Below are 17,757 nucleotides of genomic sequence, written 5' to 3'. Positions count from 1 at the left end.
ATATATATATATATAATTTTGCAGTTTTCTTTTTAACATGGGAACATTATTTATTCCCATATAACATTATTCATTATTGGTGTGTGCATTATTACACAGAACCTGCTTCAGGAGCTCAAGATGCTCAAGCATCGAGTTGACGAGCTGGAACAGGAGAAGATGCATTACGAGCAGAAGCTCAAGGTGACACAGGTACTGCAACACAAATGTTATTGTGAAGGCATAAATTGTCCCAAAGTTGTTGTTCACAGACAATATTCTAATGTAGCTCATGTTGTGATCAACTGTGGTCAATGTAGCAATGTGTTTGCTCTCTATAATGTCCTTTTAATACTCCTGTAAACATGTCTTATGGCTTGCTATTAATGCAAATAATTTTAATTCATTCATTTGTACATTTTTGGCTAAATAATAATGAAGTGTTTCTACTCTCTCAGGCAGAGATCATGAGTTTACAGCAGCTGTTGAGCTGTAAGAACTCTGAGATAGAGAGTCTACAGGCTCAACTGCTCTCCAGAGCTCCAGTGTCTGTAGACAGCGCAGAAAGAGGTACTGCTTTCTCTCTCAAATCCATCTAAAGGCCTGGCCTGATGCAGTCAATACTAATGTTAAAGGCAATTTAGCTCTTTGTATTTTTCACAGCTGTGTCTAATTAGTTGTGCATGTTAATGCATGTTAATTAGTGATAGGCTGATATTTCTCCATTTGAGATCATTTGTGCCACAGCCTTATCACCCTGCAGCCCAAGACTGGTTGCCCACTGACGCTAAGCAGGGTTGAGTCTGGTCAGTACCTGGATGGGAGACCTCCTCGGAAAACTAGGTTGCTGTTGGAAGAGGTTTTAGTGAGGCCAGCAGGGGGTGCTCACCCTGTGGTCTGTGTGGGTCCTAATGCCCCAGTATAGTGATGGGGACACTATACTGTAAAAAAGCACCGTCTTTCAGATGAGATGTTAAACCAAGGTCCTGACTCTCTGTGGTTATTAAAAATCCCATGGCACTTCTCGTAATGAGTAGGGGTGTAACCCCAGTGTCCTGGCCAAATTGCCGCCACTGGCCCTTATCAATCATGGCCTCCTAATAATCCCCTCCCACTTAATTGGCTCTATGACTCTCTCTCCTCTCCCCCTGTAGCTGGTGTGTGGTGAGCGCACTGGCGCCGTTGTACTGTGGCTACCGTCGCATCTGGTGGTGATTGAGGAGAGACTCAATCACCACCAGACCCCCCCCCCCAGCATGATTGTAAAATGCGTTTGATGTACAGCAATACACAATAAAGCACTATATAAATGCATCGTTCATTTATTCATAACTGTGTGCACTTGGCTAAGTAGCAAAAGTATTAGTTCTGCTGTTGTCAAATCAGTTGTTTGTCTGACTAATGACAGACAGTGAGAGAGTTCAGGGAATGCATGCATTCCACTCAGTTTTGCATGCAGTTTTGCATCCGGATGTTGTTAGTTACATACAGAACTATGTCTGAATAGCAGTATGGGTAGTATGTCCAAAAATGCAGTATTCATAAAATAGTAGGCAAAACATATCTAAGCGACTTACTGCTTCAGCCACGGTTCTGAAAAGCATGGCTGATGTTGCAGACTTTATTGAACATACTTTATTAATGGCCGTGAAGTAAGTTCTTCATCAAATATAGTGCATACACTGACAGCACACGATTTCGGGAGCACATTGTCATTATTCTTGTAATTCCCTTTTGTGCTGTTATAGTGGCACTGAAATTACACACTTAGCCTTTAAATTGTATCTGCATTACACTGGCCATTAGCTCCCTTGCTCTTTAGATTTTGGCATTAGCCTTTGAAAAATACATATCAGTCAATCACTAATGTTGACAGCAGGTATTAATAATTGCCGTATGTGTATGCTGTGTAGTGTGGTAGCTAACAATGGTTCTTTTTCCTTACTACCATTCAATCACCATTAGAGGAGATATACAGAAGGAGACTCAACACCAAACGTAAGCTTGTTTTTATTACACAACTTCACATAAATTGCTAGAAAGATTAATGCAGAATTCATCTGCATACATAAAACCCATTTCTGCATTTGATTGTGTAAGTTCTCACTTGTTTCATTGTTTTATGTGACCCCATAAACTCATGCCTGTGTAAGTGTCTTGTGAACTGGTGACTCTAAAATGAAGTCATAACCATTTATTGCTCCACTTGGCTTTCCTTGGAAAAGTAAGATCAGTGTAATTCCTGTTTTCCATGTCTGTATACTTTAATTATGTTCAGGGTAGTAGATCTTAAACATGTGTGAGGTTTATTAAATTCTAGACTGTAGTTACTAGACACTGTAAACAATCTTGCAGATCTTGAATATGTATTTTGTGCATGGCTGTCCCATAAATTGTTTATTTCTTTCTTTCTTTTTTTTTTGTCTGTTAACAGATCAGGAGCTACAAAGGCTGAAGACAGGAATGGAATCACTTATTTCAGCAAATTATGAAAAGGTATTTTTATTTTAATTTGTTTTAACTTTAAACGTTAAAAGAAAAAATATAAATAAACACATATAATCCATAATTGTTATGGCCACTAATAGAAAAAAAAACATCTGGAAATTCCAAATTATAGTTCACTTGTGTCAACTCTCTGATTGTAATCTGTCACCATGTTCTCAGGGTGAGCAAGAGTAATTTTGAGCACACTGGACCCTTTGTTCCTCACACTGCCCTGTGTTTATGGACTTAAGTGTGTAGAATATCTGTGGAACTGAAGCCAGAACCAGTTTCCCCAGACATGTGCCAAATACTTGGATTTGCAGTACCTGTGGCAGAGATTGCCTTGTGTGCCATTTGATCACATTTATTATTCGGTGTTATTTATTTTTTCTCTCTCCAGGATCGTCGAATAGAAGAGCTCACTCTCCTCCTCAGCAAGTGCAGACAAATTAATGACATTATGACTTTAGTTCAAGGTAAATTCTTAAACTATTTACCTATTATTAACCTGTTTTATCATATAGTCAATGGTCATATATCCATCGAAACCATTTTATAGAGATTTGCCAGAAAATATTTAAAATACAAAAAGGGCACTATAATCATGCATTAAAAAATGTGCATAACAGAGTTTTTTCTGACAAGCTTATTTTTTATTCAAAGTCAAGTGATAACCTTTTGCTGATCAGGTAGAAATCATTAAATGAAGAGTGCATTGTTTGTTGGATTTATTGTACTTAATAAAAATACCCTGCAATTGTACATTTAGTATACTAAACTGGTATACCTGATGGCCTGGTTTCACATACGGGCTTAGCTTAAAGAGATAGTTCACCCAAAAATGAAAATTAGCCCATTATTTACTCACCCTCAAGCCATCCTAGGCGTATATGACTTATTACTTTCAGATGAATCCAATCTGAGTTATTTAAAAAATGTACAAGCTGTTTAATGGCAGTCAGCGGGTGTTACAGTTCATCAGTCCAAAAGAAGTGAAATAAAGTGCATGCATCCATAATAAAAAGTGCCTCACATGGCTCCGGGGGGTGAACAAAGGCCTCCTGTAGCGAATCGATGCGTTTTTGTAAGAAAAATATCCATATTCAAAATGTAATAATCACTTTAATCTAGATTTTTAACTAGAGTATAGCTTAATTATATGTAAATGGTGCCTTCCTCAGACCCAGAAGACAAATCAGCACAGATAAGCAGCGAAGATGGAAAACAGAATGGGACTGTAAAGATGAAGACTTTTACACATAAAGCTCATGCTGAGGTGTGTGTGTAGGTTCATGAGTATGAGTGGCTGCTGACATTTACATTTCCTGAACCATTTCTGATCTTATTATTTTTTGTCTTTGATAAAGTTGACCTTTAGTAGCTCATCTCCTCTGCTGTTTTCTTCAGTTTCTTCTCAGAAAGTTGCAAACCCCAGGTAACAGCATCTGTACATGCAAACCTCATTTCAAACAGTAGAATATATGTCACATATAACTATTAATGTTGTTTTCCTCAGGTCCATCAGTATGGAAGACTTTGAAGGCAGCTCAGCACAAAAGGTTTGACCAAACAACCAGTCTAATTTATTTACAGTTGATAGCTGTTGATACAGAATTATTTCTTTATGGTTTGTGTGTGTGGTTTACACAGAGTTTATAAAATACTAAAATGATCTTGACATGCCAAGATTCAATCTAGTGATTCACTCGATTTTTTTTTTTTAGGTTGTGGATGGGAAACTGGTAGATCATGTTCTTTCAGAGGAGGTATAGAAACAATCGTTTTAAGTTATTAATCTGTCATCATATTTACTCTTAATCTTCTAAATTAAATATGTCAGCATAACTGAAATCATGGCCATGTTGTTATTGGCAGTGGTTTAATGCTGATGCTATAATAGGAGGCTTTTGAAGATTAAACATGTATTAAACATGTCTGCAGCAGCCAGCATTACCTACACTTCACTTCTCACCCATTTTTATAGACTCGACCAGCTGATAACAAACATCCGACACACCCAACAGTGTTGAGTTACCCAGAGAAGGGAGAGAGTGAGGCAAGTGACACATCAGACCAGAGGACACCAGAGAACAAGGATGAAGACATCAACCTTAGTATGAGATCCTTTCATAGTATCTTGTCCTATGTTTAAAACACTGCTGATTTTTTTTAGCCTATCGTAATAATTTAGTATTTACCTTTTGAAGATGGAGGTAATTTTCAGAGAGCAGGTAATCTTGCATAATTTGACTATTGGCATAAAGTCTTGTCCATATTGGAGCTTGTTCTAGCCAAGAACTGAATTAGAAAAGTCAATCTGAATGACATGTGAAGTGACCAACCATTTGTACTTTTTATGCAACTTTTATCAGAGTTGGTACTATAAATCTGAAATTAGAAAGGATTTACCTTTCTAAAAAAAAAAGTCTGTACAACTCAAATAATAGTCCAATTGCAAATGGCAGAGGTATATTTCTGTATATTATTAGAACAAGTATCTTGATTCCCTGTTTATTTGTGTGTTTGATCTCTCTGGGCATACCCACCCATCTCTGGTGAAATCTTTTTTGTGACTAGGATGTATATTTCGTCCACACTATTTTAGGAGTAAAACCACTTCTACCATTCCTAAAACCCTGTGCCTTTGATGGACTATAATGAAAGGGTCTCCATCAGGAACCAGATCTATCATGTGGGCCCCACCTCTTCAGGACCCACTCTGTAACTGAAGCTTGACTGAAGGGAGGCAAATCATTGCCAGATGCCCAAACATGCTTTGACAAGCAGGGAGACTGGAGACAGGCCTATGAAAACCTGCTCTGTTAGTCTCCATTAGCACAGCTGCTTTCATTTCATTAAAGGGGTCATATGATGCGATTTAAATTTTTCCTTTCTCTTTGAAGTGTTACAAGCTCTTGGTGCATAAAGACCTGTAAAGTTGCAAAGACTAAAGTCTCAAATCCAAAGAGATATTCTTTATAAAATTTAAGAGTCAACCACGCCTACCTAAAAAGGGCTCGTTCTAACACGCCCCCACATGTCTATGTCACGATGTGGGAAGATTTGCATAACGCCACCCAAATGTTCACGCAAAGAAAGAAGGCGTAACTTTTATTCTCGCTGTAGTATTGTTGCTGACTCACTCATCTGTTGCTGGTTTATGGTACTTGCCATTCAGCAATAAGTAATAACTTTATTATTATTATTATTATTGTCCCCCAAAGGAATTGCAGAGAAAATGAAGGACATGACCAATTCTGACCTTTCTTCAGTGTCTTCTGGAGTTGATTCTGGACAGCAGTCTCCTGTGTTACAAGAAAACGTCAAAAATAGCAGCATACGCAAACTTTGGGGAAAGTGAGTTGATTATGACCAGGGGCAATTAAATTATGAAAATGCTACAGTTAATTGCATATTCCCTGTTTCTGTGTAAAACCAATGAAAAACAAGCATCTGACAGGATGTGTTTGTATTGAGGATGAAGAGGACAGGTGTGCTGTCAGATGACATTGAGCCCACTCAGTTCAAGAGAGGAGGGTTCAGGGCCACAGCTGGGCCTCGGCTAACACAGACCCCTGATTCTGGACGCTCATCCCGGTAAAGTTTCCTTCATAAACAGACAGGGCCAGAGGTGCAATAGACTTTGAAAGGACAATACAGATAAATAACTGTTATTGCTCTGATGATATTATCTTGTCATCATTAGTGCACACACACCTTTCTCTAAGTGGACGACTGAGCAGGTGTGTGGTTGGCTGGAGGACATTGGTTTGGGGCAGTATGTCAGTTTGGCACGTCAGTGGGTGAACAGCGGACAAACCCTCCTCTCTGCCACTCCGCAGGAGCTTGAGAAGGTTTAATTTTTATTTATATAATTTTATATTTTGGTTATGTTACTGTCTATGTTGGTCTGTCACTATGGGCTATATTAGTAAGAATGTACGCTGCATGATGTAAAATGATCAACCATAGTTTATTTTTTTTTATAAACCACAAAAATATACTTTTCTGCATGAAAGTCTTACTGAAACAGTACAGTTCCCATGACTCTTATACACTGTTTTCAACAGGAGATTTGTATTAAACATCCTCTGCACAGAAAAAAGCTGCAATTGTCTCTCAGAGCTTTTAGTTACAAGACGATGGAGAAATCTTCAGAACTGGATCACATCTGGGTTACACGTATGTACTACTAATAAAAAAAATAGCTAGATTTGAAGGAAATACAAGTGCTTGCTATGCAAAAAGAAAATAAAAGATTGACACTATGACAGTGTTGAAATAAATGAATGTGTTTCCACTATACCCTATTTTCCATCTCTAGGTTGGCTTGATGACGTCGGTTTACCACAGTACAAAGATCAGTTCTATGAAAGCAAGGTTGATGGCCGCATGCTACAGTACCTAACAGTGGTAAGACCAAAAGTTGCCTCTATTTTAAAAATGTCGTGTAACACTATTTTTTAAATTCACATATTTTTACCCTTTAGAAACTGATGTTCTTTTCTCACAGAATGATCTCTTGTTCTTGAAAGTCACCAGTCAGCTCCATCATCTGAGCATTAAATGTGCCATCCATGTCCTCCACGTTAACAAGTTTAACCCAAACTGCCTGAGACGCAGGCCAGGGGATGAAGTAAGACAAATTGCAGATTAAAAACTCACCATTTCAACTTCAGAATTATATAGGATACTCACATCTCCACAAAGGACAAAACTTGGAACACAGAAAGACTATATTTCAGTTTATTTATTTATTTATTTTTGCAGAATAAGACATCTCCATCTGAGGTGGTGCAGTGGTCCAACCATCGTGTGATGGAGTGGTTGAGGTCGGTGGATTTGGCTGAATATGCTCCAAACCTTAGAGGCAGTGGCGTTCATGGAGGCCTAATTGTGAGTCAGCTTTCACTGGTCATTAAAGTACTACTGCTAATGAGGTTGAAATATTCCCATACATTAAATATACTATATATGTCATGTAGATAACAGGATTGTCCAATCCAGCAAGTTAAATAATTTATAATATACTGCAGTCTCTACATTGAGGGTAAAAACCTTTTTTGACATTTATTGGTTAAAAACTGAGGGAACACTTTATTTAGTACTCAGAAACTTGTCCTATCCAAATGAACAACATTTGGAACTAGGGCTATGTAGTGAATTAGCTCAAAAGGGACATGTATATAAATAATTACAATTAATTATATTTAGTTATACTTATTTATCTCAGCTGCCAGATGTAACTGTAACTGTAGAATAATTAATATTACAGTCAACTAATCTGTTTGTACAGCGAACATTCAGTGTAATTTCATATCAACTAAGAGAAGTTATTTTTGTAGCCACAGAAATTAACTTTCTTGCAGTATTAATGCATTAGAGCATGTAGCAAGATCAGGAATCATTTAAGTGACATTGATCTGCAAGCAGAATCAGAACTGGAGAACTCATGTATTGTGCACAAAGTTTTATTAACTAAATCACAAACACATAACTTAGGGTGACCATACGTGCCATTTTCCCAGGACGCGTCCTGGCCAGGATTTCTATATTGCCTAAAATATCTAGGTTTTGGCTTTGTTTGCGTGTGCAGACCGATCGTTGTATGACATCAAAATACCATAAAGATGGTTCCTTACGCTTTCAAAATGCTCTCGAGGTATTTTGATGTCATACACCGATCGATCTGCACATGCAAACAAATCCAATGTTATTTAGGCAATATAGAAATCCTGGCCAGGACGCGTCCTGGGAAAATGGCATGTATGGTCACCCTTACATAACTAGTCTAAACAAACATATACAATGATGCATACATGGGTTTATGGAAAAGTGAAAATTACTGAATAAACCAAAATCAAGCAGGGGGAGGAATGGACAGTTACAAGTCAGTTTAACCATCTGAAGGGACCACCAGTGCCTTTTTACCAAGAAGTCTACAGCTTATACTAAACCTCTGTTTAATTTAGTTAAATGAACAATACTTTCATTGCCTTGGCCATTAAAACGAGCATCTGGATGCAGTCTTGGATGAAAGTCTTGATGATTTGAAGTTCCGATGGTATTGGAATAGCGATCACGTTCTTCCAGGACACCAAAAATGTTATTCTGACTCAGTAAAATTCTGAAGAGTTTTCTCCCAAGTGAAAAGTTGCAACATGGCTTGTTCATAAAGTATGCATAGAACAGTATACAACACAAAAGAAAATATACAAGAACATTAATAATACACATAATAACCTGGGGATATTCATGTTCATTCATAGAATGGTTTGGCTATGAATTATTGAAATAAGTCCTTTTCCATGGGCAGTATGTGTCTGTTTTGAAGTGAATTAAGCGAGTAAAAACTTTCGTGAATTCCATTGGGCCATAAAACCTGTCTTAAACTTTTAATCTATCCTTGCTGCTATTATAACCAGAGGCCTGTTCTGCCTCTGGTTGTTAGTTATGGCTTCACAGATCTTGGTACCCTGTCCAGTTATTGGGTGAGGGGTCTTTTGGATTATTTGTTAAATATAATGTGTCTGATTTGTCCAGCCATTACAACTAGGAGGGAAATAGGACAAAGAGGATGGTATAAACGCAGCTATTTTATTAAACAAAACAAAAAAGATAATCAAACCACATGGCAGTGCAAACAATACAAGACAAAGAACTGAACTGAAAGAGAGGGCAGGACATAGTCGAATTGATAAGGGTGTAAAACAAGGAACAGGTGTGAGAAATCAGATAGCTCAATGGGTCCCTGTGGTGACAAATGAAAAGCGCGAACACAGGAAACAAGAACAAGCTTATACAAATTAAAACTCCAAGAAACACTAACAGTACATTCCCATCCTGCTAGGCATTGTAAAAAAAACCTGGGTGGTGGGAGGGGGTGATGATGACTCTAGGGAGGAAGGAAGGAGGACTAGGATCCCCATATGAAAGAGTCCACACTGATGCCACAGAGTTGGCAGTGGCAGAAACCACCAAAGAGCTGTCCTTGGTGGTCTCTGCCACTGCCAGCTCTGTGAGAAGAGAAGAGGCCACGAAGAAGCTGGCAGTGGAAGGGGCCACAGACTTGATGGTTATGCCAGCTCGAACCAGTGGGGTGACAGAAAGAGGCGGATTCTGGAGAGGTGGAGACCTAGGCAGAGCCAAGAAGATGAATATCCAGGGCTACACTGCTGGTCTGGAAAGTTAAAGGGGTCATATGATGCAATTTCAAATTGTCCTTTCTTTTTGGAGTGTTACAAGCTGTTCGTGCATAGATAAAATCCCTAAAGTTGCAAAGACTAAAGTCTCAAACCCAAAGAGATATTCTTTATAAAAGTTACGACTTGTCCACGCCCTCCTAAAACGCCTCGTTTAAACACGCCCCCACATGTCTACGTCACTCTGTGGGAAGATTTGCATAACACCACCCAAATGTTCACACAAAGAAAGAAGGCGTAACTTTTATTCTCGCTGCAGTATTGTTGTTGCCGTTGGCGCCCTGTCGTGGAGACACTGTGTGTTTCGTTGTGAAAGTGAAACTACTTTGTTTGGCCTTCCAAAAGAGGATGATATCCGCTTCGTCATGCCTAGAGCTGATCCGTGCTGGTCTCTGAGGAAATACATCAACTTCGCGCTGTGGATCGCCAGATCAGCTTTCACCGTGGACGAAGCGGAGTCCAGCCCGGGGTCATCACATGTGGTTGCCTCAAGCCCACTGGCCACAACGTTCTCAAGCCCGCCGGCCTCCGCTCACTCAAGCCCGCCAAAACTACTTTGTTTGGCCTTCCAAAAGAGGACACAACTAGAAATCAGTGGTTAAGTTGTATTTACAACACTGTTCCAGAACAGTTCAACCCAAATATTCAGAAGTGTGCAGTACGTTTTATGGAGGACTGTTTTCTGAACCTGCAAAGTAGCCTACAATGCATCTGTGCACAAAGGATGTTTCTATAAAGTGGGGCAGTTCCTCACTTTGCAAGGACAGTCTGGTGCTTTTGACTCACAGCCTGTAAGTACGTTTTTTATATTTAAAGAATTTGCCACTGACGATTCAAACGCGAGTTTTGAGCAGTGTAGAGTAGCGCTTGTTGTTTGTTTCTCCGATCACAAATGCAGACATGGTTTTATGTTTACGCAGCGCGATACGCAACGCGTAAAAAGACAGTATAAGTCATAATAATCAGTAATTATGTCCCCATGCAACAAATGCCTAGTTTGTAATGGGTTTTATTGGTGGTGTCTCATCGCGCCGGGACACGGCATCAAAGTATGGTAAGGGGCATAACATTTCAGACTGATGAGCTTTGTAAAAATCGACGCGTTTCAGAAAGGGAGAACTCTTAACCAGACAAATTTTACTGCCACTGCTATCTGTGCAGCCTCCTATCGGCTACAACCACACTGTAAGTTTAGTTTTCGAGTCGGTACACATAGCCCCGCCCATCCCCTGCCAGCGGAAGAGTGCGACCTGCTTTACGGCATACGTCACATATTTTACTCGTAGCCTGGGTGGAGTTAGCCAACAGCTAACTTAAGAAGAAACAATCTAATATGCAAGTCTCAAAACCAACGCCATGGCAGAGCCAGCAAAGAAACCAGAGGGTTTTGTCAGATGAAGCTAAATAGTGAATAGTTTTCTGATATTGGCTGTCGTTTCGACACCCAAGATCCAAAAATGAATTCCCCAGTCTACTTCACATCTGAACGATTATTCAAATAAAGAGTCTATGTTACTTTACAGCCTTATAAACGTATGGCAATGACCTATGTATAGGCTATTATGGACATTATGGTTACATGATTGCGCGGACAACATTTTATTATATTGTACAAATTACACCCTTTGCAAACAATGCTACATACGAACTATGCAAGAATAAAAACTAGGCTAAACTCGAGCATAAAACTAGACATGGTTGACAAACAAGTTTTCTGCATTCGCCGGTTCCGTTAGATTAGTCAACAAATTCACGTGTATTGCGTTGCCCATGGGGAAGCTTATACAGCGACAGTATTTACAACACTGGTAACAGACAATTGTGCTGTAATTTTGTAACCTACAGAAAAGTCACTAAAAAATCCTTGTTACTAATGCAGACTAAGAGTTATTTTGGAACATGCAAACACAGACAAGTGGAATGACACAATGAGAAGTCTCAAGGCTGTTGGACCGTTATATTAGCACTCTTGAAATGCTTAGGTTTTGTGTGCCCCACCGCAGGCTTGTTTCTGCTTACTTTTGTCTGTGCACTACTGAGAGGTGTGAAAACAGATGCACATAGTTTAGCACTAAGTGGATTTGCGTGACCTGCTCCATCATTTTTAGACCCAGAAACACATGCAGGCAATTTATTGCAGGACTGAAAACAAATACACAATATTACTCATAGGAAGGGAACATTTTTGATTGCCTAATTTTCTGCTGAAAGGCTGCTCCTCGACTCCTTTATGATATTTACAAAAGGGCTGACAATGTTAGATTTATTTTTTTTGGATGCTTATTTCAGTGTCACATAGTAGTGAGATTTTATTCATGGTATTTTATCTATTTTAAGTTGTTTATCTGTTTTGAGTTGATCATGTTAAACTGATTTTACTTTAGCTGTAACATTACAAAAAATAGCATGACTATTTGGGGTGAAATATCCCTTTAAGTTGTTTGTATTTCCATATCAGATCCTGGAGCCTCGCTTTCAGTCAGAGACCTTGGCCATGTTGCTCAACATCCCTCCCCAGAAAACCCTCCTCAGACGCCACCTCACCACTAACTTTAACTCACTGGTGGGGCCTCAGGCCCAGCAGGAGAAACAGGAGTTTGCCAATGCCAGTGGGCATGCACCACTTACCACCACTGCCAAAGTCAGGGTATGATATTCCAAACAAAATAATCTATTTCATGCTACATAAAAGTTCCAAGTATAATTTTTGTCATGTTGTATTGTTATTCATTTCTGTGTCTTAGCCAACGAAGCTTGGTTTTACTAATTTCCGACAACTAAGAAAGCTCAAAGTGGATGAATCAGCAGATTATATCTGCCCCATGGATACAGGGACCCCACCAGCCCTGAGTGGGACACCAAAGCGGACTTATGGAAGCTTCAGGGGCATCAGCCCCAACCTGGCCAGAGACTCAGACAGACTGGAGAAGGTTGGGTCTAAGAAATGATTCATTGCTTCTTCAGTTTAGCCATTCTTAGCCAAACAATGCAGTGCTTACTGCCAGTAACACCATAAACTGCCAGCACTGAAGTAAGTCCAACCTGCTGCCTGAAGAACTTCAGCATTAACACCATCAATCAGGAAAAGCCCAGAACTGATTCTTCAGTGCATCATCTGGAAATTCTGGAAATTACTGACCATGGGCTCTTAACATTGGAAATTATCATTATTATTATTATTATTATCATTAGTATTATCATTATCATTATTATTGATATTGTTGTTGTTATTGTTGTCTGTCTGTCTGTCTTTAGGTAGTTCCAATTCTGAAATTTCACCTTGACAAGTTGATTTGAGTTTCCTGATTTTATTACATTTAATGAAAGTATCCCTGGCAAGGAATTATTATTTTTTTTAAATGACCAATAAACTGTTTATTTTCTTTTCTCTCTCTTTCATTACATGAACAGACCCTTTGAAAACACTGGAGTAAAACACAATATGCCATATTGAAATTATGCATTATAAGATAGACCAGTAACACTTTAGAATACTGTTCCATTCTGAATACACAGGAACAAATGATTAATGCAATGTTAAAATTCTAGTGACTAAATTAACAAGAAATTGGTCTGTTGCTTATATAACCCTGGCTCTCCGAATAGGGAACAAGATGTGTCACTCAGTGATGCTATGGGAACACCCCCCAGATGTGGAGTTTCTCTAAAGCCCTATAGAAACTAGGAATGGCTCAGTACCACTTTTTTATGTCCGATACAGCAATGTCTAGTATCTGCTGATAGCAGGTTTTTTTTATTTTTTTTATTTGATCAGTTTATAATATCTACACACCACTTCATTGTAAATAAGGACAAATACACACACACACACACACATACCTACATAGTGATTCAGAAGACTTGGAATACAATGCAGTAAACCTTCTAATGTGCTTTTATAATGTTTGTTATTTTTTGAGCTTGACAGTAACAACAATAGGTAACGTAATGTTGGATTTTAATCGATCCCATCTGACTTTTACCCAACAAAAAAGGGTAGTGTTGAACCAGTAACAATACTTGGTTTTGGATCAATGCATCCCTGATAGAAACACACCAATTCATAGGCTGAGGGAGCTGACACCAACCCTCAAGGCACAGTGTCACCAGTGCTTTATGATGGAACATCTCATTCCCGATTCAGTGACAACGATTTTTCAGCGACTTTTCTGTAAGCTACAAAATTACAGTAGTAGCTGGCTGTGTTAATGAATTAAATATCTTGGCCAACCGATTCATTCAAAAACACCGATTAATTTCATAAACAGAACCAATTGAGCATGAATCTATAGAAAAACTAGCAACAAAACAAACTACCTTGGACACTGTCCACACGTATCCTTGAACCTTGAGTGTTTTAAAGACAAGGGTGGTTAGAACAAAACATTGACTGGATATCAGATAAGTTTACTTTTACAGGTTCACTCTATGCTGCATCAGCAGCTGAAACTATGGGAAGCTAGCCCTTGCCTCAACACAAATGGACACAAGATATGAACTGACTACTGTTCAAACAGATAAAACCTGGATTAGAATCAGGAGTCAAATCCATATCTTAATTATTATCGAAAATGTGATAAAAGTGTGCAGAGTCCCAGCGAGAAGTGATGCAGGAAATAATGTAAGATCAAGCGTAAGACAGGAATTCTTGTGTGAGGGTGGATTTCTTCCTGTTAGAAATTGTATACCCCAAGAAAATTGCGATACAAGTTGTCTGTACTGTATGCTGGTTTGCAGCAAACAAGAAAAAAAAAGAATATGAAGGAGATATGGTTCCTTACAAAAGGCATGCATGCTGATATTTTGTTGCCGTTCTTTACTCCACACCCTGAACTTTCCCTTGCCCTGTATCGTGCTCTCTCATTGGCTGTAGGTCATCACCAATGTAAATTTTAGTCAAAACATTAACACTGCAGGACCCTGAATCGCCGACAGGTTGAGATGTTTAGCATGCTAAATATCTCAGGCATCGGTAACACAGCAGTTTTCTTAGATTGCATCTTTGATAACACACTACACAATTGTCACACACATGAACAAGCACTGATTTTGGGCTTTGTTGGCAATTTCCACAAAACAAAAATCTTGCAGTATGGCCAGCATTTGATAAAGCCCACTGTACTAGGAGTGTGGCTTCATCTCAGGCACTAAAATCTTCAATTGTGTCCCTTACCCAATGCAACATCCTTACCTAATGCAACATCCTATATGTAGCCACAAGCCCTTTGTGCCAGCCACCAAAACAAATAATGAACTGATTTGATTTAATTTAAGCTACTGACTCTGACTAGTGTGGTCAATGTAAATCTTCAACAGCCTTACAGAACAAAGCCTGTTGAGTCTCTCATTCTCTTGTGACTTAAGAGAGAGGAGAAATGACTGCAACACCACAACTTGAGAGCAGAAACCAGTGGAAGCGGCCTTAGGGATACATCTTTTGTCACCAAACAACCTTTATCCCTCTGGGGTCTGAGGTGATTTTGGGGCCCTTGAGATGTTTTGACATGCCCTGACATTTGTACTTATTTCAGCTACTTATAACATACTATTGTTCAACGTGTATTTTTTTTTGTATTCAGCACAAACTGTGCTACAATCATGTGTGAGCAAGATTGATCTACATGTTTGCATTTTTTAGAAAAAAAAATATTATGCGTGGTTAGTAAGTTTTGGGGAAAAATGTAGCTGAATTAAGGCTATAAAACATATTGAATTGTTCTGAATAAGACTTTTGAGTAATCAGTAGTGTAGGCTAGAATATTTACATCAAAATGATGTGAAAATCATTCTGCTTACTCATTCACATAAAACAATATATTGATTTAAATTTTGTTAGACATGTTTTTTGATAGACAACTTTATGAGAGATAGTGACAATGTCCATGAATATTTAGTGGTGATTCAAACCTGAGAGACAAAGGGCTGTCTCCTAATGGGCCATCTGTGAGTCAAGTGACCGTGAGGCAGGTAAGAGAGAATGTGAGGAGATTTAATTATTATTATAAATTTTTTTGCATTTTATTTGCAACACAGTATAATCGAAAAAGGTCAAAGACACATTGTTGTTAACACTGGTCTAACCACAGAGATGTGAACAGACTTTGAGTCATTCCTGAAAACAGATTATGTTCAACAAGTGAAACAAGTAAACCATACTTGATATTTAAGTGTTTTGCTGCTTCTTTCCATGGATTGAAGGGAAAAAAAAAATCATCAGTAGTCAAGGAGCTTGTTTTACCACAGAATATCAGTTTAGTTGAACATCTGATGTTGGTACAGCGCTCTCAGTTTGAAGAGACTCAAGTGAAAGTCAGCAGGATTCATCTGTGGTGCAGGTATCTGATCACAAAAAACAAAACAAAACAAAAAAACACATTTGTGAGCATGTTAATATTAGGGGCATCTGTATATAGAGTGATTTTGTAGTCATAAACTATAAATACATTAATACCACTTAACTTAATAATTACTATCAGGATGTGAAGAGACTTTCAACCAGCATAACAACAAAGTTTTCTGAAGACAATCACCTATTGCACGTTTAAATATTACCGTATTGATCCGAATATAAGACAATGTTTTTTTCTTGGAAATACATCTGAAAAAACGTGGTCGTCTTATATTCAGGGTCTAGACTTTGACATGTCTATAATACACCCACAACAATAGGTGGCGCCAAATACGCATAAAACGAGTGTGCCATGAAATATGTAATGTAATGCGTGTTGTAAAAATCGCGAGTAAAAACAGAAGAAAAAGAAAACCTTATAGCTGCATGAGTCGTGACTGTCACGTTAGCCTGATGGGACCAAACTCCCTTTGTGATTTTAAAACGTAAGACAGTACCCAGATTTGAAGACTACAGTAATATTTAACTTCTACTGTTAATAAGATTTTGGTAGGCTACTATTAGATGGATAGCCTAAATGTCCTAATTCAGATGGGCTACGTGTTTTTTTTTTTTTTTTTATGGAATATCAAAAAGTGTATATTTTGTAAATGTGATTGTTGGTACATTTTTACAGTTTTTACCATACTTTCAAAACAAAAATTAAAATAGGAAAAATATGCAATATGAAAATAATTGACGACAAGATGTGTTTTACAGAGAAAAAATAGATTTGGTTTTTAAAAAGCCTTTTTTTCAAAAGGTACATCCGGAAAAAGGGGGGTCGTCTTATAATCAGGGTCGTCATATATTTGGGCCAATACGGTATGTTTTGTGTTACTGCCTGTGTGTACGTAATGGACTAGTTCTTTTGTGTACAAGTTTCCTTTGTGACTCATTTGGGGTGTTATGTTTGTTAAGTTATGATTTCCTCATTATGTTTAGTTTTGTTCAGTTTAATCTTTTTGCGTTGGGCCCAGATTTTGATCTCTATTGAATTGGATCTCTACTAAGTGTGTGTGTGTCCTTTGCCTTTGAAAATCAACATCCTATAATGAAACCTGCATTGTGCAGCCTTGTGCTGAATTCAGTCAGGCCCTGCCACTTGGCTGTGATGAAATGCTGCCTCCATCTGGGGGAAAATTTACATTTCTTTAAAAAAATTTTTTTTTTTTTTAAATAAGCAGAATAGTGTCCGGCTGTAGGAAATGGGAATTCTGTACTAATCTTACTAAACAAAAATGAACTCTTCAAACTGAACAACATAAAAGTACAGCTTTATTATTTTGTGGTCTGTCTAGTCAAAAATTTCAGGTGAAATCACTAGCCATGTTGCAGGGCCTAAATTCAGCACAATCCTGCACACAAAGTTATTATTATTAATAATAATGCAGGTTTCATTATAGAATATTTATTTTATTTTACCCTAAAACAACAATGGACCAAAATGGAGAAAAAGCAAACCAAAAGTAAAGTAAACTAAAGGACTTATGAAGTAGCAGTCAGTATCTGGTTGGCCACCAGCTGCTTTGAATACTATAATTCATCTTATCCTTATGGACTGCACGTCTGGGGGACACATGGTTTACCACTGCAAAGATGATATTCCTGTCTCCCTGTAGCACTGTCTTTGGCCTCTTACATTAGAGGCATTTCAGTTTATTTCACTGGCCACATCTGCAGTCCTCTTGCAGCAGGACT

The 17,757-nt window shown here is 38.3% G+C and overlaps 1 protein-coding gene across 1 annotated transcript in view; it reads left to right on the top strand.

Annotated features, from left to right (window-relative positions):
- LOC107565352 (liprin-beta-2-like) overlaps positions 1-12,809 on the top strand; it is a 38,335-nt gene extending 25,526 nt beyond the window's left edge. The window contains exons 8-26 of the mRNA XM_016250565.1: positions 100-192; positions 438-549; positions 1,945-1,977; positions 2,414-2,475; positions 2,867-2,942; positions 3,648-3,742; positions 3,834-3,901; positions 3,983-4,025; positions 4,191-4,232; positions 4,451-4,580; positions 5,691-5,823; positions 5,944-6,063; positions 6,173-6,320; positions 6,537-6,648; positions 6,791-6,879; positions 6,980-7,102; positions 7,237-7,362; positions 12,127-12,315; positions 12,413-12,809. Coding sequence (XP_016106051.1) covers positions 100-192; positions 438-549; positions 1,945-1,977; positions 2,414-2,475; positions 2,867-2,942; positions 3,648-3,742; positions 3,834-3,901; positions 3,983-4,025; positions 4,191-4,232; positions 4,451-4,580; positions 5,691-5,823; positions 5,944-6,063; positions 6,173-6,320; positions 6,537-6,648; positions 6,791-6,879; positions 6,980-7,102; positions 7,237-7,362; positions 12,127-12,315; positions 12,413-12,616 — 1,998 coding nt within the window. The 3' untranslated portion in view covers positions 12,617-12,809. The remainder of the gene's footprint in view (positions 1-99; positions 193-437; positions 550-1,944; positions 1,978-2,413; positions 2,476-2,866; positions 2,943-3,647; positions 3,743-3,833; positions 3,902-3,982; positions 4,026-4,190; positions 4,233-4,450; positions 4,581-5,690; positions 5,824-5,943; positions 6,064-6,172; positions 6,321-6,536; positions 6,649-6,790; positions 6,880-6,979; positions 7,103-7,236; positions 7,363-12,126; positions 12,316-12,412) is intronic.
- Positions 12,810-17,757: the final 4,948 nt, after the last annotated feature.

The sequence above is a fragment of the Sinocyclocheilus grahami genome, unplaced genomic scaffold, assembly GCF_001515645.1.
Source record: "Sinocyclocheilus grahami isolate Dianchi unplaced genomic scaffold, SAMN03320097.WGS_v1.1 scaffold995.1, whole genome shotgun sequence".
NCBI classification, from domain to species: Eukaryota; Metazoa; Chordata; class Actinopteri; order Cypriniformes; family Cyprinidae; genus Sinocyclocheilus; species Sinocyclocheilus grahami.
Note: the sequence above shows the minus strand (reverse complement) of the source record. Positions and strands in the feature narration are given on the sequence as shown.